This window comes from Anomalospiza imberbis, chromosome 20 (assembly GCF_031753505.1).
Source record: "Anomalospiza imberbis isolate Cuckoo-Finch-1a 21T00152 chromosome 20, ASM3175350v1, whole genome shotgun sequence".
Classification (NCBI taxonomy): domain Eukaryota; kingdom Metazoa; phylum Chordata; class Aves; order Passeriformes; family Viduidae; genus Anomalospiza; species Anomalospiza imberbis.
The window spans coordinates 6,426,325-6,445,648 of NC_089700.1; the positions used below are offsets into that span (position 1 = coordinate 6,426,325).

Here is a 19,324-nt window from a genome sequence, read left to right on the forward strand (position 1 = left end):
CCAGCACCTGGAAGCTTCCCTGCCCTCCACAAATAGAAACGTAAGCGGCTTTGGCCACGCATCGTCTCCAGCCTCACACTGCCCGTGGATCCCTCATCTTTCCCTGCCCAGCAGGAATGTGTCTCTGTCCTCAAAACCTGTGCCACCCTCTCCTAGCAGTGCCTTGCTCCAGCCTGTCCCCAAGCTCTTCAAAGCAAGGGAGAAATTTTGTGTTAAAGCTTATTTTGCCACACAAAGGAAACGTGACTGACCCGGTGGATTTCTCCAGACTGGTTCTCGTAACTCCAAGTGGGATGATCCTGTTATATACACAGTGCTGGGCTGCTGGGGAACAGTCCAGTGTGAGAATCAGTGAGGAAATGTGGAGTGGAAGAACATTTTAAAACCTTCATCTTCCTCCACAGAAAGGAGAGGGATGGGGGGGGGAAAACCCAACAAGAGAGGTAGAGTGTGCCAGTGTACAGTGTATTTTCACTCCATGGCAGGGAGACTCGGGGTGCAGACTGTGCTAAGCAGTGACACCCCCAGACTGGGCTGAGTCCTCTTGTCCCCTCGCAGCCCTTTCCCCTCAAGCCACTTCATTTGCAGCCATTTATTAAAAGCTCGTGTTAGTAAGAGCCTTTGCTGCCGGGTGAGAGCGTTACCCCGGGCTCTGCAGCACAACCTGGCACTCCTAACAGATGCCTGAATCCTAAAAAGTGCCTGAAAACCCCACATCTCTGGGAAGTGACCATCACACAGCATCCTCCCACCAGCCACTCGTGCTCTCCCATGCTCATTTATGGGCACTTAAATTATCTGGGGACAAAACAACAACACGGAAAAAGCTCCAGTTGTCAGGAGAGGTTGGGGCTGCCCCCAGCCTGCATCCCACAGTGGGCAGCTGCCACCCAGCCAGTCTCAGCCCGGGAAATCTCCTCAGGGAGAGCTCATCAGTGCAGGGTTTGGTTTTTACTGACCATCACCTCGAAGGCAAAGCCTTGGAACCTGTCTTGCTGGTGGTGTTCCCATAGGAGATGCCACAGAGAGCTCAGTGTCCCGTGGCTGATGGGACGCTGGGGGCTGCAGCACCAAAGGAGTTGGAAACACTCCGTGGTGTTGGGATGTCTGGAAGGGCAGTGGGGAAACAGTGCTGCTCTGCTCCCGTCTCATCTCAGTGGTGCCTCAGGGAGCTGTGAGAGCTGTCGAGGCTTCTCTGAGCAGCTCCCTCTTGTCCAACCACATCATCCAAAAGTGTTTGGGGAGCAGAGCCACAGTGCCTGGTCCACGAGCACCTCCTCTGCTGTGCAGGGCCCAGGATCTTGAGCCACAAGCAAAGCCTGGATGCTCCTGTTAGTGCAGCCCCTCCCTGCAAGGTACCGAGACAGCCACGTTCACCCTCCATGTGCTCCATGGGCTTGGAACTGCCCCCCTCGCAGGGCAGGGGCTATTCCTCCTTCTCCCGCCTGGCTTTGAGAAAGTCACTCCGCAGCAGGCGGTAGAAGAGGATGATGTTCATGGGTGTCATGATTGCCATGCCCACCGTGCCCACGGCGTAGGTGGCCGGGGGCACGTTCTGGCGGTTGAGGAAGAGCCAGCGGGTCATCCAGGCCAGCGTGGCGATGCGGAACACCACGTAGGTGCCCAGGTTGATGAGGCTGTTGAGGCGGTAGCAGGTGGTGTGCACCAGGTTGGCCATGAGCAGGATCTGCCGCAGGTGGAGGAAGATGGAGTTGATCTCCACCAGTAAAGCCACGAGGGCAAAGCCGACGTACTGGTGGAGCAGCACGGCAATCCCAAAGCAGATGATCACCTGGGAAGGAGGGAGAAGAGAGGCTGAGCCCAGGGGCTGGTTGCTCCCAGCTGCTGCAAGCTGGAACCCTCCACACTTGGGCACAGCAAGGAGCAGAGGTGGAAAGGATCATCACAGCAGTGCCAAACCACCGGCCATCCCTGCAGCATTGCAGCCTCTGGCACCTCCTCACCATTGCATGAAACCTGAGTGGGTTTTTTGGTTGCAGTGGGAAGAGAAGCAAGCAGCTCTCTAAGTCCCAGATTGGCTGAGGAGACAAAGCGGCCTGACCTAACCCTGCTGTTGTGGCCTGCAGAATGTTGTTGTGGCCCAGCAGGTTTTTCCACACACAGTGAAAGGACAGGAAGGGAGACTGTAGCCCAGGGCTACGCCACTGCTGGCTCAGGGATTGTCCCCAGGACAGGCACCCTGCAGGGATTAGGTGGCTTTGGTGTATCAGAGAGCCCCCTGAAGCACCCTGGGGCTGTTTGGGACAGGATTCCTGCCCTGCACCCTCCCTGCCAGGCAGGGGGACAGACTCTGCCTGCCCACGCTTCAGCACACTCAGTCCTTTCTTTGGTTTATGCCATTAGAGCTGTTCTCTGTATGGGCTCTGTAATGAGATTATCTGCTCCCCGGCTCGTTAAGTCACTGTCTTGGCTTGAATTAGCTCTATTGTGGAGATGAACTTTTGGCTCACCAGCAGCAGCCAGCAGAGCCCCAGGGCTCACTGACAGAGAGGTTTGACTACCCAGTCTCATCCCAGGTGAGTGCCAGCACTGTCCCTGTCCCCATCCCTGTCCCTGTCCCCTTCCCCAGGCCCTGCACACCCCCGAGCCTCCCCTGAACCCTGCAGCATCTCCACTGCTCAGCTAAAGGCTGTGCCACCCCCCTGCCCTGCAGCATCCACAGTCACAGCATCACAGAATTGTTTTGGTTGGGAAAAACACTCCGGCGCCTGGACAGCAGAGGTGATCAGAGAGAAACCCACACAGGGCACAGCAAGACAGGCAGAGGGCACTGGAGTGGGGCTCCTGCATCGAGCTGCTCCAGCCACACCAGCCCCAGGTGGGAGGAAAGCACCCTGGGGAGGGGAGGTGGATGGAGGGGTGTGCAGCCCTTGCTGGCAGGTGCTCAAGAGGGCAAAAGCCACAGGAGGTGAGCTGCTCACCTGTGCCAGAGGGGACACCGGGGTCACTGCTGTCAGTGACACTGTTGTGGATCAGCCCATACTCTGTACACATGTTTTTTCCTACTCTATTGGGACACCCAATCAGGTGATGGACTTTGGACATGATTAGCATAAGATATTTGATAATCAGGATGCCTTGGCAAGAACAAACAGAGCTGAAAATTAAATAAGACTGAAAATTACATCAAGTTCTGCAAGCAAGAGATGTTGTAAAATGTGTAAGTTTATGTGATGATTAACCCAACAATTGTAATAAAAAATTACTAGCTTTCCTATAATAGTATATAAGCATATGTAGTCCACAATAAATTTGGATTCTGACCAGCTCTCAGTCTCCCAATCTCTCTCATCATCGCCAATACCATCCCATTTTTGGGTGCCTTTCTGCAGACCCTCTAAGAGTACAGAGTCCTGTGGGACAAAGAGGAGCTCCAGGCCCTGCTGTCTGGGCTCCTCACCCCAGGAAATAAAATCAGGCAGCAAATACCCACACAAACAACAGCAGGAGCCCACTCGTGCCCCTCATCCCCAGCCTCCCTGGTGGTACCTGTGCTGGTGCACTCACCACAGAGTGATGAAAGAGCAGCTCCCAGGACTGATGAAGTTTCTGATTGCACAACATGTCCACAAAGTCTTCAATGAAATAGCCTGGGATTGGGGAGTCCATGAACAAAAAGGGGGTCAGGAAGGGCTGTGCCAACGAACCCCCCCTGCCCCAGCGGGCTCTGCACCTGACTGGGCTGGGCAGCCCCCCGGGGAAGTGCTGGTTACATCTGTGTGGGTGGGGAGTCACACACAGCAAAAGAAGGGAATTGCTGTGCTTTGGGTCCCTCTTGCAATCTCTCTGTAGGATGTGCTCCCAGGAAGAGGCACCAACTAACTCCTCCAACCCCATGTGGGCACTTTTGGGACGCCCCGAGCCCCGGCTCCCCCCGAGGCGGGTGGAGGGCAGCCCGGTGCCCAGGACCTCCTGGCTGCGGCTGCCGTGGGACAGAAAGGAGCCACTGTCCTTTGCCAAGAATAGAGCGATTGTTTGAGGTGCCTGAGACATCGCGACATGGCTCGAGGGGCTGGTGTCAGGCACCGACGAGCCCGTGAAGACCCCTCGGGGGACAGAACAGGGGACAGTGCATCACCACACCTCACCTACAGACACGGCCACCAGGCTGTGCGCCCCGGGCGGGTGTGTGCCCACCAGGTCGTTGGACATCTCGGGGTGGAGGTAGAACCTGCAGGGAGAGAGGTTCTGAGTGTCGGGCAGTGCCACCGGTTCCCCATTTCCCTGCCGGTGTCTTCAGCACCCACCTGGTGCTGCCGACCCTCCCCGGAGACCTCCTGTTGCCCTGCTCCACCCACAGCCACCCCTCTCCTCCTGGAGTCTCCCCATCCCCTGGTGCCTCCCAGTCCCTCGGACCTTCCTCCCTCTCTCAGCGCCCCCCAGTCTGCAGGTCCTCACGCTCCGCAGGGTCCCCAACACCCCCTCTTCCCTTAATGCCCCCTTGGCCGCAGGTTCCCGTCGGGCTCCCTCGACGTCCCCACTCCCTCCCAGTGTCCCGGTCCCCCGGGCAGCCCGGTGTCGCTGCGGGGCCCCGCGGTGCCGCTCACCCGGCCAGCGCCCCGCCGCCGCTGAGCACGCTGTGCGCCAGCGATGTCCAGATGTTGCGCCACTTCCAGCGGTTGCGCCGGGCCGAGGGCGGCGGCGGCACGAGCCGCTCCAGCCCCCGGTTCAGCAGGCGGAAAGCGGCGAAGGAACCGGCCACCACCAACAGCCCCGGGCTGAAAGCCATGGGCATCCACCGGCCCGCCGGTGCGGGCTCCCATGGGACCGGCCTCGCTGCCCGGCGGGCTCCGCCTCCCCCAGCCCCGGGGCCCGCCCTGGGCACCGGCACCGCCCCGCCGGCACAGCCCTGCCCGGCCGCTATGCGCGTCGCCCGGGCGGGGGCACAGCGACATCAGCCCCGAGGGGAAGGGCCGGGGCCGCCCCGGGGCTGGCGCTTCCCGCGTCCCCCCGCAGAGGGGTGCGGACACGCAGCGGCAGCGCTTCCCGTCGGGGCGTGGGACACGGGGAGCGGGAGAACGGGAATGGAGCCCCCGGGGATGTACCCGCCTTCCCCGGCATCGCCCGGCAGAAGCGGCGCCGGCCCGGAGCCGGCTGAGAGCGTGGCACGGAGCGCGGAACGCGTGTCCCGTCGCTGTGCGGGAACTGGGGGCACTTCCCTCGTTCCCCGGAGCTTCCTCCTCCACCTCGGTGGCACCGGGTGGCCGAACGCCTCCCCCATGAGGTGCTGCGGCCGGTGGTCCTTCACCCCCAAGCATCTCCTGCTTTGATGCCCGTCATTGTTTCCTTGGGCAGGAGCTCTCCAAGCCGCCGCTCACCCCGGTCAGGAACTCCCCCAAACCACACCACAGGGGCTGATCGTACATCAAACACGGAAAATGACCAGATTGCCTTGCCTAGAAATGCTCTGCCCGCAGCACTGTTATCCCTCATCCCCCTGTCCCATGTCTGGTCCCGAGAGGAGCTCCCCGATGTCTGGGAGCTCTGCTGCCTGGAGGTTGTGGAAATTCACAATCCCGTAGCCACAATTTTAGTTCTACCCTACAACTACGCTGCTTTTCCAGCTTCCTTCCCGTAATTTGATCGCTCCCTTGTTGCTTTTTGATGTCTCCAGCAGAAGCCGCTGCACAGCCCTGGCTTTCCCTTCTGCCGCCGGGCTGAGTCACCGTGTACACACCGATTAATGTCAAACTCCACCTCTCCTTTGAGGTATTAATTTTGGATGAAACCTTTCACTTCCTCTTCTCTGAAACAGAAGCGTGTGGAGCTTGAGTTCTTAGTTGCCATCCTGGCTTTGGGGTGATGGACACAAAACCATCAAATACACACTGATGGAAGGGAGGCTGAGTGATTAAATCAAACTGGGAGATGGGTGAGGTTCTTTTCTAACCTAAACGATTCTGTGTTTCTATGATAGTCCCAACTGGAAGAAAAGCATCTGTTCATGCTGCACAAATTTGCTTAAAAGCCAGGCAAGACAATGTACTTTCATAACAGTTACATGGCAGGGAGACAGTGCCTGAAGTAATAGGCAGCCCTGAGTGCTCAGGGGATTTTAAATAATCTCGTGTATTAGGAGTGGAAGGATCACACAGGCTAATCTGTTACTGAGAAGACCAAATGCAAAGACATTTTTGTTCAGCATAAGATGTGCTGAGGAAAGAGAGACATGCCTTGGAGACGTGCTGGGCTGCTCAGGGCACTGAGGAGAAAAATCATTTTACAATTAATTGACTATAAAACTGCACAGAGCCGGTTTCCGAATGAGAAGTCATCTGCGGTGGTTTAGCCTCAAAAAATCTTGACTGCCCTTTTCCCTGGTGACAAATTATGCCTTCACCTTCCTGCAGGGAAAATCCCAGACCGTGGACTGCCTGCAGGTCCAGCCCCTTTCCCCCAGGGACTCCTCCGTTTGTGTTTATCCCAAAGATGAACATTCAGCCGGGCTCGGGCACAGGAATAGTTAAAGTCTTTCTGGAGGCTGGAGAGCTTTTACCTGCCACTTCTGCATGGGAGGAATTTAAGCCGTGATTAATTGAGCCTCTGGTTCAAGGACTTTGATCCCATCCCTAGAGCGCTACCAACAGTTACATATAAACTACTTTTTGGGTCATTTTAGCCCAGATTTCATTTCATTTCACCAGGACTTCCCACTGAGCCGTAGTCTCTTACAACCCCGATTCCAGCCTTTTCCTTCCTCTGCAGCAATGCCATTAACCGGGGGCGGTTTTGGAACTGGAGACTTCCAAGCCCAGTCACAAACAAGTCCCCTGACACCAAATCAGGCCAAAAATTCAACCACACGCCACGGGCTCGGGGGCCAGGCTTGTCCCAAAAGAAACCGAAGGGAAGAGCCAGGGACGGGACCTCTCGGGCGCAGCTGCCACAAGAGGTCCCCGCACGCCCGCTGGAGAACCGGGAGCCCGATCCGATGGGATTCCTCATCCCCGCCTTATTTGGAGATACTGCCTTTTTCACCCAGATTTCCAGAAGTTTTCCGACTGTCCCCAAACGACCTCATTTTCTGCGGGGATGCAGCTCAGCCTGGTGCCGGGTGGCTGCCGGTGCCCGCTCCCAGCAGGGCAGGGGACTCCTTGCAGGTAGCAGCAAGGACGTGCCCAGGTCCATGCCATAATGCCACGGGCACCACAGGTAATCCCATAGTGGGGGCTTTCCAGCAGCAATCGGGGTGTAAATCGAGGGTACAGAATTTTATTCAATAGCTAGACAATCGGTTTTGTCTCCCTTCCCCCGGCTGGAATTTCTCTGCAGTGCATCTGAGAGATACAACCCATTTTCCACAATTAAAAACTGGCAGATTAGTGATAATCTACCACAGGAGTTCTGCCAGCTGAACTCTGCCCCCCGCCCCTCCCCCCCAGATGCTCCCCTACTACTCCTGGGTGGGGTTTTGGGTGTGCTTTTGCACTTCCACCATCCCTTACTTAAGGAGGAGCCCACTCTGCTCCCAGATTCCACAGAGGACTCGCTGGAGCCAACAGATGTGGGAGCCAGGCACAAGTCATGCTCCTGTTTTTGCAAAGCTTCCCTCCCTTAATCTGCCTCTCTGCATCCAGGGAGTCATAAAACCCATCTGCTTACCTAATGCCAGACCTGGCTCACACCTGAAGTAATCTGAGGAGTCCAAGAGCTCAAAACAAATCAAGCAGTTTGGCTTCCAAACTTTAATTAGCTGTTTTCTCCATCCCTCTCTAAACTGTGTCACCACTCTGTCTGCTTAGGCCATAAGAAGTCAGATGATGTAGGAATGCTTTATATATCCACATCTCTATTCAGGAAGTCTGGAACTCTACACTTCTGAAAGGATCTACTGTGCAAAATGCAGGTTCTGCATGGCAAAGCATTCCCATGCATTGCAGAGGCAGCTGTGGAGAGAGCTGAAATTAATTCAAACTTGAGCATCCACCCCTTCCAGCCAGGAACACCTTCCTGGTGTGGAGACTGGATATTCTCCAGGTAGAGCTTGCTGTGGGCACAGGAGAAAGGGATTTCAGTCTCTGTGAGTGTGGTGAGCAGCTCCAGAGTTTAAGGCAAGAAATGCCAAAAAGCCAAAAGTCAGCACTTTACCACTGAGCTCAGGACTTGAACTCATCTGGCAGAGGAAATCACCTGTGCTTCACCACAGCCTGCCCACTTACCCTGCCCAGGTCTGCAAGCTCTCACTCCTGAGGGAAGGGCTTTCCTTGCACCCCACAGGCTTTGACCAGCACTGCAGGTGTTCTGCTGCCCAGGCTGCTCATCCTTCCTGAGATCATTCCTGGAATGCGATGTCTCCCGGGAGCCTCACAGAACCAGCATGTTCTGGTGCCAGACACCAGCTGCAGACCGGGCACAGCAGCTGCCTACTGCAGCCTGGCATGTGGGAATGTTCCCAAACCACCCAGGCAGAGCCTGCTCTGATAAAAGACCCCAGGGCAGGTTGATCTGGATGCTCTTCTTCTGGCCTTCCTTTTTCCCAGCACTGGAAGGATATTTTTTTTTTCCTCAGGACTTGGCACAAGGGATTTGTTGGACAAACCTGTGTTGACAGCAGAGTGTCCCTAAGGATGCTGCAGGCTCAGCTGTTCCTCCAGGGCTGTGCTGGACCAGCTGTCGTGGGCCAGTGGCACAGAGGATGTGCTCTCTCTCCTCACTCCAGCTGCACAGGTATGCCATGGGATGAACAAAATTCCATTGGCTGGCAAACCTCCTTCAAGCTCAGCAGCATGGGCAGCTCTCCTCTGCTTTCTGCAGCTGCCATGCCCCAAATGTTTTGACTTTCTGAACTGTTTGTGTGCTGCTGTTAGTAAGGTTTCAGGTTCCTTCTTTCCTTTCCCAGTGTTCACTGTGAGAGTGGTGCCAGGTGTCTGCCAGGCCTGCATCCCATCTCTCACCATCACCAGACATGAATGCTTAGGAAGAAAATGTGAAACACCACATATAATTATTCTTACCCCGTAAGCAAATTCATTCCCGCTAAATATTTTCTTTTCCCTGTCTTCTTCCCTTGTGGGATAAGCATTTTTTCCCCTGCTTAATTCACCAGTCTCAAGCTTAAGTAATTTCTGATGAATATGTATGTGCTTCATGATTACATCATGATGCATTTACGACTGCATGGGTTTTTTTTGCATTTCAGACAGGTTAAGAATGAGTCTTCCAGGGTGGAAGCACATCCCACCCCCCCACCCAGCTCAGCCTCACAGCCTCTGAGCCCACTCAGTTCCTCCTGTTTTACAAATACCAGCACAGGAGCTTCCCCCCTGCACCTCCTGCTGCTGCTGGCTCCACAGCTTGGAACAGGTTGGGTTCCCTCCTGAATTCTCTCGTTATTAATATCACAGACCAAGCTGTTCTGAGAGCAGTGCCCCATTAATCACTTCAGCTCTGCTGCAGGTTTCACCTCGCTTCCTCTTCCTGCAGCTGAGCAGTTTGACTCCGTGGGTGCTGCTTGTTAAAATCCGTGGGTCTGGTAGAGCAGGGAAGGGCCCTGACCTGGGAAAAAGATGAACCCCCACAGCCATGGCATGAAAAAATGTGCTACTCCAGCTGATGGTGGTGGGAACTTCAAGGCAGGGAAGTTACACCCCTTAAATCCTTGCCTCTAAACTTGGGTTTTCTGGAGGGCCAGCAGCACTGGGGAGGCACAGCAGAAGTGAAGGTGTCTGATAAAACCCAAGGTCAGCTCAGCAGCTCGTGTGAGTCAGCACCAACATGGGTGGCAGATCTGCTCAGAGATGTCTGATGCCCACCTTGGGCTCTCTTTGTGGTTGAGGGCACCACTTCCTTTTCCTCTCTTCCTTCCTATGTTTAATCCTGACTTGTGCTACAAGAAAAGCTCTAAAACCCTCTGAGTAGCCACCTCTGGTTTACCTAAAAAGGGCCAAAAGCTGTTTACAGAGCATCTTCCTGAAAATCTGCCTCCAATCCCATCCCACACCCTCGAAGGCATATGGTGTATTCCTGACACACACTAACATCCCTGCAGCCAGCCCCCAGCTTCTCCCTGACATCCAAAACCCTTTTCCACTTTGCATCCTTTGTCAATCACCTTTTTAATATCCATTCTATCACCTTTGCCTCTGTCAGGCATTTTGTTTTGCCCTTTCCTTTGCCCTTTCCAAAAGCCTTTCCTGGGTGCTCGGCCGCATCCAGCAGCATCCAGCGGCCGAATCTGCTGCTCAGCCCTGCGGTGCAAACGTCCCCGCACAGGGTCAAGCTCCACCTGCCTCATCCCAAAGCTGCACACCTCTGTGCCTGCCCCTTTGCCTGTTCACTGCAGATTTCCATCCGTGAGCAAATGTTTTCCAGCGATTTCTGCTGAGTCAGAGAACGCTCGGCGAGGGCTGCTGCTCCTCCACGTGGGAACGCGCTTCTGGGGAATAATTACACAGAGTTTAAATACGGACGTTTGGCAGCCAAATTGCTTCACATTCAGGCTCCTGGCCAGGAGGGCAGAGCCCAGAAGCTGCTCATTGGTGCTCTGAGAAAATCCCTCATTCCTGCGGCCATCCTGGGTGTGCAGAGCCCGTGGGCCGGGATTGCCCGGACACGGCAGTGTCCCGGTACCCTGCTCTGAAGGAAGGGCTGCTCGTGGCTTGGAGGGTCCCATGAATTGAACTGCTTCCCAAATAATCCATCCTGCACTTATCCAGCATCCTGCAAGTGCCTTCTTCTCCAGGTTATACCCACCAGAGGATTTTTATCCCCCCTGCTGCAGGATTTGGGAACGTGCTGCTGGCAGGGAGCTGATCCCTGTGGATCTCCTGTTCTGCAAGGGAGATGATGGAAGCATGCTGTTGGTAACTTTTCCCCCCTTAATTTTTGAGGCATATTTTAAGTTGTGAAACATATTGACTGTGAAATAGAGATAAGAACAAGAGGAGACACAAACAGTGTAGGTGTTACTCCCAGTTTTTTGCAACTCCCACTTTGTTGTAAAAATAGCCCAGCAAGCAGCACCCTGCTCCAAGCCACCCTTCACGGGCCAAGAGACGATGGGATCGTGTGCCTGGACATCAGTGACTGAACCAGGAGCAGAGCTGGGATGTAAGGCACATGCAGAGCTGCTGGAAACTTCGCATTCCTTAAAATCAACAAAGAAAAATCCTACCAAAAGATCAAATTAAAGAATTTTAAGTGTTGTTGAAATATATATAAAGTAGCAGTATCATTCCACAATGCTACAAAAATACCTTGTGCTGAGCTGGAGCGCTTTCCACCAGGAAAAGGGGCAATGGGAAGGGACCATGGGATATCACTGAGCCCCCCTGAGTTTCTGGTCACAATGCCCATGACGCACCCCATCTTTACACCACACCTGTGCCATAATTCCCGTGTGCCCTCAATTCTTTTGCAACTCTAAACCCCAGCAAAATACCCTTAATTAGGCGCAGGCCAGTTGCAGAAATCAGATAACACTGCGTGGCAGGCGGCTGCTTCCAGGAGCTGCATCTCCTGATGGATGGGAACGTTGTGCAACTTGGGGAGAGCATCACCAGCCGTGGGCTGGCGGCGGGCAGAGCGCCTGTGGTGAGACACCAGGGTGTCACCTCACAGGAGAAAGTCACAGGCAGCAGCAGTGGTGGCTCTCTGACCTGGGGGACAGGTGCCTGGACCCCCCTGGCAGGACCAGGTGAGTACCCAGTGATGCTTCTCCCAAAGAACCTGGGATTAGGGGAGCGGCGCAGGGGGGATTTGCAGGAGCAAGTCACCACCCTGCACTGAAACCTACCTTAAATTACCTTCTCCTGCTCCATTTCTTGCTTTTTTTCCCTCCAAAACGGAGAGGGAGATTCCTAATCAGCCTCTCAATGACTGCTAAGGCAAGGAGGGCAGTAAGGACCAAGGGGGTTGGCTGTTTTCTAGCCCAGGAGGCATTTTGGGCGGGGATTAGTGCTTTCACGGCAATTACCATGAATAACATCCCTGCACAAATGTTGGAGAGGCTTTGGAGAGGCTGAAGCGTCTCTTTAGACCAAATTTGAGGGAGACATGGGCTATGGCAGCAGCAGCTCCCCATAAATAATTGTATTTGTTTACAAGAGCCATTATCACATCTGCTCTGCAGTTGAGTTTAATGAGACACGGGGCTGGAAGTGAGAAGTGGGTTAATTCAGAGGAGAAAAGGGCAGAGGAATGGGCGTTGTGTTTGGACACAAAGTTAAAAAAGGGGCGTTTTCCACCAGTTGAAGGTCATTTTGGTGCTTCATCAGAAATTTGGGACCCTTTGAGTGCCTGGCAGTGGCCAGCTCCCAGCAGCATGGACAGCGATGACACCATCACTGAAGAGGTCTGCAGGGAGGACGACGTTGGGGATGGACAGTGAGTGCCTGGGCTGGTGGTGGGGATTTAGGTGGTTCTGTGCCCACCTCTGCACCTCTCCCCCAGGCTCCTGGAGGTGATGGTGGCTGGCTACCCAGTGCTGCTGGTGAGGAACAGGAGGGAATTCCGTGCTCTCGGCAGCAAATGTCCCCACTACGGTGCCCCGCTGAGCAAAGGTAACCCCAGCCTGGGGCGGGGGGAAAAAACCACCTTGGGGAGGGTGGTTCTCACTGCCCAGCTTGGGGGGGGGTCTCTTGCAGGGGTCTTGAGAGGGGAGAGGCTGCGCTGCCCCTGGCACGGGGCCTGCTTTAACATCAGGACTGGAGACATTGAGGAATACCCTGCTCTGGACTGTATCTCCTGCTTTAAGGTGACTCCTTGTCCTCCCATCTGGGTGGTCTCACATTCATTCTCTCTCCCAAGCCCCCTGCCCTGACCACAGATCTGTCACTCAGAGCTTCAACACAAGGGGTGATTTTGGGATTATGTAACTCCCTGCCCTTAAGCTCCTTTCAGTCAAAGGTGATGCCATAGTTTCTAGTAGTCCTCAGAGCCAGGACAAGTGCTTTTGGAAAGAAAAAGACGATTTACAGCTCTTCCTCAGTGCTCTTAGGATGAGGAGAAAAGCTCATGAGCTCCTCAGCATCATGTGACATCCAAGATCAGAGTCAGAGGCAGATGGCACACTGGACCAGGATCTCCCAGGAGAGCTCCTACCACAGCCTCATGGATGAAGCACTTAAAAAAACCTCTCCTTTCCCTTCTTCAGGTAACAGTGGATGATGGAAAGGTGTTCATTACAGCAAAAAAGAAGGTACTGACCTTACCTGCCATCACTGAGCACAGGCAGTGCCTTGGGCTGCGTGTGACTTGAGCGTTTTGGGTTTTTTTTTTTTGCAGGACCTGGAAAGCAGCCTGAGGGTGAAGGACACAAGCAGGAGGTGCCTCCTCAACAGGAACACGATGCTGCTGCTGGGGGGAGGTGGGTGAAGGGATCTGAGCTCTGCCCCCTCCACACACGCTGGGAGCTGCCACTCTCCTCTCCAGGGAGGACTGACCTGCTCCTCCTCCTCCTCCTCCTCCTCCTCCTCCTCCTCCATGAGTGTCAGAGGGCTGAGATGAGCATCTCTCGTAGGTGTGGCTGCCCTGGTGTGTGCAGAGACTCTTCGCCAGGAGGGATTCACTGGCAGGATCATCATGGCCACCAATGAGAAGCACGTTCCCTATGACAAGTCCAAGCTGAGCAAGGTCTGTGTGTGACAGGGGCAGGACTGTGCCTGGGCACCACGTGTGGCATGGGCCACACTCAGGGCCAGGAGCCATGGAGTGAGCGAGGCAGGAGTGCTGAGGCATCCGAAAGGAATACTGGTGTTATTTCCAGGAAAACTTCTTTTTCCTCCCAGAAAGTCTCTGATCAGAGTCAACATGAGCTGATGTTTTTATCTCCTTTTATTGAGTTTGATGGTTTTTCTGAGGTGGGCACAAGGTGATGGGGCAGTGTGGGGAGCTGTGATTCACTAATGTAAAATTCACCTCTTTTGCAAACTGACTCCACAAGAAACACTTCAGGAGAATTGCTGCCTCTAAGAAATGCTTCATTTCATATTCTCCTTGTGTTTCCAGGAAATGAACTTGAAAGCTGAGGACATCTACCTGAGGAAACCTGAATTCCTCCAGGCTCGGGGCATAGAGTTCTGGACAGAGAAAGAGGTACCAGAGCAGCTGAGCTCAGTCCTCAGTGGGTGATCCTGTTCCTGCCGTGGGGAGGGTGTAACATCACCTGTGCATCCATGGATGGACCTGTGGGAAGTGGGAGAGAGAACCCCAGCACCCCTCATCTCACCTGAGTGCCCAGAAAGAAGGCACACAGGCAGGACAGAGGGTGGATCAGAGGAACCTGTCTGATCTGTGCCCCCTCTCTCCTGCAGGCAGTGTCGGTGGATTTCCAGGAGCAGAAGGTTCACTTCATGGATGGGTCCTCTCAGAAGTACCACCAGCTGCTCATTGCAACAGGCAGCCAGTGAGTGCACAACGTGCTTGCCACACACACGACTTTAGGCAGGACAGCACTGGGATGTAGAGGTGGAGGTAGGAAGTGAGATGGAAGGGCAGAATGGAATGACACAGCCGTGGGTTTGTGCTCCCTTCTCATTCTTTCTGTTTAATTTATACCATGAAATGCATCTGGATTCTCTCTCTTCCAGCTCTGGTTTCCTCAAAGTCCCAGGTGCGGACCTGCAGAACATATGCACGCTCCAAACCCCAGAAGAGTCCAGGAAGATCTTGGAGCTGGCAACTGGGAAGAACCTGGTGATTGTAGGAGCTTCATTCATAGGTACCAGGCTGGAGTGGGTGTCAAACCATCAGTGAGAGCCTTCAAACCCCCTTCTGTTGCATGTGCACATTAACTGGAGGCCCTCGGGGAAGGGATGTTCCTTTTCTACCCAGCTGGGATCCTCCCTGGAGCCCTGGAGCTGCTGGGGGTGTGTGTTACACAGCACACACTCATTCTTTCCTCTGATAGCCAGAAACTTTGAGAGCTATAAACAATTGCTACACATGGACAGAGGGAAATGTGCCTTATGAAAAGGTCAGTGTCCTCCAGAGGAGCTGGATTCCCCAGAAGCATTGGGAAAGCAAGGGGCTAAGGCACAGAAAGGGAGGCTTTTTTGGACGTAACCAGGAGCTATTCTTTGCATCTCCTAATATCCAGGAGAACAAAGAATGGGGGGGGGAACTAAATACCTCAGCCCAGAAATGCATAGCAAAGCAGTTCCGCACTGGCAGCACATCAGATTTGCTCTCCTGGAAGGGGAGAAGGTTTCCAAGGGTGCAGGTTCATGCTTGCAGCAGGCTTACCTTGGGCATGCCTCTTCCTTGCAGGAATGGAGGTGGCTGCCTTCCTCTCAGACAAGGCTGGAACCATCTCCGTGGTGGAAAGAGAAGAGTTCCCTTTCCAGCACGCCCTGGGTCCTCAGGTTGGAGGCGTTGCCATGAAGGTTAGGAAAACCTGGGGCTGATTTCTAGCATGGAGAGCACATGATATCCAAGCAGCCCCGGGATCCACATCAGCCCAGGAAACCTCGCCCCTGTGCTGAGTCATAACTCTGCATGCCCAGCCTCTGTCCTCACCCACGAGCTCTGCACACACGGCTGGTCCCAACATTCCCCCCACACACATCAATTCTTCACCCCAAACCCACCTCACACACCACTCCTGAGCAGGGCTGCAGAGAAAAGCCAGGCTTCCAGGCTGCCTGCAGCAGCCAGGGACACAAATGGAATCTCCCTGCAGCCTGGAGCAGCAGCAGAGCTGCCTGCCTGGGTTTTGGCTGGGTACAGCTGTTTTTATAGCCTGGAATTTCCTAATGAATACTCAAACCAGTCCTTTTCAGATGCTGCAAAATAAAGGGGTGAAGTTCCACATGAAAACAGAACTCCGTGAGCTGAGAGGAAAGGATGGGAAGGTCAGTCATACCTTTGTGATCCTTGAACTGCTAATTTTAGGGGGAAAAAAAGCCCAAGTTGAGATATAACCCTACATCAGGCTTTCCTCTCCCATGTCTAGACCCTCCCTTCCTTATCACTGAGCACAGCTCTGGGCTCCAAGGGCACCAGTAAATGTTCCTATCCCAGGGACAGCAGTGTGATTTTCTTTTACATTCCCAGCAACACACATTAGTTGGACAAGGTGATCCAAACCTGGGGAAGAAAGACAACAGCAAAGAGCAAAGCAGCAGGGAGGCTGTGGGAATTAGGACAGAGGTGTTAACTCTTTATTTATGACCTTTCCTTCTTTCCTAGGTCGCAGAGGCTGTTCTTGCCAATGGAGAGAAGCTCCCTGCAGACGTGGTAGTGGTGGGAATAGGTAAGAGACCCCAGCTGGGACAGGGAGGCAGATTTGGGAACGGGGAGAACATCCAGCAAGCCCAGGGCATCACAGCTCATTTCCAGGACACCATTCCCTGCTGTTATCTTTCCCACTGTGTTATCATCCAGCCCTTCCTCTTGGCCCCAAACACCTGGAGAAGTCAGCAGCCCCTGAGCACACACTTGGCAGGAGGAGAGGAGCTGCTTACACTCTCGCTGTGCCTTTGGCCCTTGCTGAGCTCCACAGGTCCCTGCTGTGTTAGCAGAGCGTGCTGTGTCCTGGGCCCTGGTTTTGCTGCCCCTGCACTGGCTCAGCACCAGCCCAAGCACAGGTCACTGCTCCAAGTGCTGTGCTCCAAGCAGGAACAGGAGCTGTGAGGCCAAATTTCCTCCCTGTCCCTGCAGAGCTTTGCTGCATTTCATTCCTGCTCCTCTCCCCGCAGGGTCAGCCCCCAACTCAGCGTTCCTGAAGGGCACCTCCATTGCCAGAGATGACAAAGGTGCCATCCTGGTGAATCTGGTGAGTGCCAGCTGAGCATCCCAGCTCCCACCCCATCCCTCCCTTCTCATCAGTGCACTAATTGCCTTTTGCTCGTTAGCACATGCAAACCAACATCCCCGACGTCTTCGCTGCGGGGGACGTGGTCACCTTCCCAGTAGCTCTGCTGGATGGGGACAGGTCCAGCATCCACCACCAACAAGTGGCTGAGGCCCATGGTGAGGGACAGCCACGTCACCTTCCAGCTCCCTCAGACATGGGAATGGCACAGAAGGGACAGCAGGAGACACGGGGAACCATTTTTAAGGACCTGCAAAAGAAATATTCTCTGTGCTGGTTCCTGCCAGGTCACTGTGCTGCTTTGAACATGCTGAGGAGAGGGAAGGAGCTGCACACTGTTCCTTACTTCTGGACCACGTTGCTTGGGAAAAGCATCCGCTATGCAGGTAGGGAAGGGCAGAGAGGGGAACAGAGGAATTCCATCCCTCCAGCTGGGTCTGGGGTTGTAAACACACCGTGGTTGCAGAGGTCACCTGAAGCAGCTCAAGCTCTGGACTGGCTGCCATGGTGAGTTTGAAGCCTGGAGGCCACCCAGAGCTCTTGCTCTTTGCTGATCTCCAGTGGGTTAGAGGTCACAGAGGAAGAACTTCGCTCTCCAAACCAAGGAGAGGCTCAAAGTCAGTTCTGCTTGTCCAGGGCCTTCGTGTCTGCTCCCCAGCCCTGTCCCAGCCCCACCACTGTCCCCTCTGTCCCTACCACACTGGCTCTGAGGTGGGGTGGGTGCAATCTGCTGTGCCAGGGCTCCCTGAGCAGGCTCTCCCCCACAGGCTGTGGGAAGGGATACACGGACACTGTTGTGAAGGGCAGCCTGGAGCAACAGAAATTCCTGATCTTTTACATCAGGTGAGTGAATCCAGGGCCAGCCCATGCCCTGGAAACAGGGCACAGTCCTCTCTCTTACAGCTGCAGACATCCCACATCTCCTGGCTGTGCACTAAAGGCAGCTGCCGGGTGCTGAAGCAGAGAAAACCCAAAGCAGGGCAGGGAAGGAGAAGAGAATGAACTCAAATGATGACACCAGCTGGGCACAGAGCCTGGGACACATCTCTGCCTCTGCCCCACTGCTCCCAGGCTCAGTGCCCAGCTCCCAGCAGTGCCAGGCAATCTGCCACGAGTCCCTGTGCATCCTGCAGCACCAGCCACCCTGCCCTGAGCCCTCTGAAACACAGCTGCTCCCTGGCCACTGTGCCACGGGGATGCTGCTGTGCTGAGCTGTGTACCCTGAGGACATCCACATTCTTCCTCTTTCCATCCCAGGGATGGCCATGTGACTGCAGCTGCCAGCCTGAACTGCGACCCCATGGTGTCTCTGATTGCAGAAGTTTTGTACTTGGGGAAACAAATCTCCAAAGAAGAAGCAGAGTAAGTGACGTCCTGACCGAGCTGGTGGGTGGCTCTCTGCTGTTGCCCACGTCAGCAGAGCCCACTGAGAGACACAAAACCAAAACGAGTCACTGCAAATCCCCAACTTACCTCTTGTTTTCAGGGCCTGTGACATTGGCAACATCCCCTCGCTGGCACAAAGCTAAGTTTGGTGTGTGCCCCCTGTGAGGGGCTCACAGCCAGGTGTCAACAGCCCCACATCCTCCCACCCTGGAGCAATAAAACCATCAGCAAAGCTGAACCCAGCACCTGCATTTTGTGTTTGCAGACAGCCCTTGGCTGTCCACTTGTGCTGGGCAGAGCTCAGCAGAGCTGGTGTTCTGCTGTGCTGGGCAGGAGGAGGATGCCCATGGCCTGGGGCTCAGCTGAGGGTCTGAGCTGCCAGCAGCCACCACACACGCACAGATGCACCAGCCAGAGATGCACCAGCTCCTCCTGCTCCTTCCCCGCTGGCAGGGAGCTCTCATTGAGCACACCGGTCACGCTGACCTTCTCCTTTACAAAAACACATTTTCCCAGCAAGGGGAGCTGTGACCAAGACAAGCTGCTCTCCCAGCAGGGAACGAGGTGGGCTGTGTGCAGGAACTTGCACAGAATACCCTGCCCCTAAGGACAGAGGGATGCCACCCAACCTCTGAGCCAGCAGCACCTGCTGGCAGTGTCACTGCTGCCTTGAATATCACATTAGCTGCCGCAGCGAGCAACCAGCCTCTGGCAGAGAAATCCCAGATCCAGCCCTTCCTGCTGTGTCCCCGCATGCTGGATGCTTGGAGGAGGTGGCCAGATGCTAGAGGAAAGAGTTACTAGACTTTTGCAGAGCCAGGCTGTGCTTTCTTACAGGAAACCTTGCACTTACTCACCAGTCACATGGGGCTGTGCAGGAGGAAGGGTAAGTCCCAGGAGCCAGGCAAGTTCCCACAGGGACACTCACTGACAGCCCAAACCCCCTCTGGTGTGACATGAAGTGCAGGACAGCCAGAGCCTGAGCCCTCTGCTCAGCAGGTGAGAGACTGCAGGGCTGGTCTTGTGTTAAACACCCAAACCTGTCCTCTGGCACCTCACGTGTGAATTTGACCTGAAGTACAATGTTTTACATTTCCTGTCCTCAGAGGTTTGGTGCTTCTGCTCAGGGCAACTCTCTGCTCTGAAAGAGCCGCATTTTGCCCA

The 19,324-nt window shown here is 54.7% G+C and overlaps 2 protein-coding genes and 1 long non-coding RNA gene across 3 annotated transcripts; 1 reads left to right on the top strand and 2 right to left on the bottom strand.

The window, feature by feature from the left end:
• Positions 1 to 444: 444 nt before the first annotated feature.
• Positions 445 to 4,794, bottom strand: TLCD2 (TLC domain containing 2). Its single transcript, XM_068210413.1, has 4 exons — positions 4,569 to 4,794; positions 4,110 to 4,192; positions 3,529 to 3,611; positions 445 to 1,792 (listed from the first exon to the last, which is right to left on the bottom strand). The coding sequence occupies exons 1-4, from the start codon at positions 4,754 to 4,756 to the stop codon at positions 1,427 to 1,429; spliced, it is 720 nt and encodes a 239-aa protein (XP_068066514.1). The 5' UTR covers positions 4,757 to 4,794; the 3' UTR covers positions 445 to 1,426.
• A 4,600-nt stretch (positions 4,795 to 9,394) lies between these two features.
• On the top strand, positions 9,395 to 18,402 carry LOC137485737 (apoptosis-inducing factor 3-like). The gene is made up of 18 exons (XM_068210411.1): positions 9,395 to 12,345; positions 12,412 to 12,521; positions 12,606 to 12,715; positions 13,115 to 13,159; positions 13,246 to 13,327; positions 13,481 to 13,593; positions 13,969 to 14,055; positions 14,274 to 14,365; positions 14,550 to 14,680; positions 15,229 to 15,344; positions 15,741 to 15,812; positions 16,150 to 16,213; positions 16,659 to 16,735; positions 16,815 to 16,932; positions 17,062 to 17,160; positions 17,542 to 17,617; positions 18,032 to 18,136; positions 18,261 to 18,402. Exons 1-18 carry the CDS (start codon positions 12,101 to 12,103, stop codon positions 18,301 to 18,303), a joined length of 1,785 nt encoding a protein of 594 aa, XP_068066512.1. The 5' UTR covers positions 9,395 to 12,100; the 3' UTR covers positions 18,304 to 18,402.
• On the bottom strand, positions 14,258 to 17,631 carry LOC137485741 (uncharacterized). Its single transcript, XR_011005447.1, has 4 exons — positions 17,248 to 17,631; positions 15,205 to 15,361; positions 14,518 to 14,580; positions 14,258 to 14,342 (listed from the first exon to the last, which is right to left on the bottom strand). It is a non-coding gene; the product is annotated as an uncharacterized lncRNA (long non-coding RNA).
• Positions 18,403 to 19,324: the final 922 nt, after the last annotated feature.

Excerpts from the sequence above, each read along its gene's own strand:
- TLCD2 (XM_068210413.1), bottom strand. The coding sequence starts at position 4,756 with ATGCCCATGGCTTTCAGCCCGGGGCTGTTGGTGGTGGCCGGTTCCTTC. Across the intron at positions 4,193-4,568 it reads GGCGGCGGGGCGCTGGCCGG|GTTCTACCTCCACCCCGAGA; the intron begins GTGAGCGGCACC and ends CTCTCCCTGCAG. Across the intron at positions 3,612-4,109 it reads CCTGGTGGCCGTGTCTGTAG|GCTATTTCATTGAAGACTTT; the intron begins GTGAGGTGTGGT and ends CCCCAATCCCAG.
- LOC137485737 (XM_068210411.1), top strand. The coding sequence starts at position 12,101 with ATGAGACACGGGGCTGGAAGTGAGAAGTGGGTTAATTCAGAGGAGAAA. Across the intron at positions 14,056-14,273 it reads AGTTCTGGACAGAGAAAGAG|GCAGTGTCGGTGGATTTCCA; the intron begins GTACCAGAGCAG and ends TCTCTCCTGCAG. Across the intron at positions 17,618-18,031 it reads TTCCTGATCTTTTACATCAG|GGATGGCCATGTGACTGCAG; the intron begins GTGAGTGAATCC and ends TTTCCATCCCAG.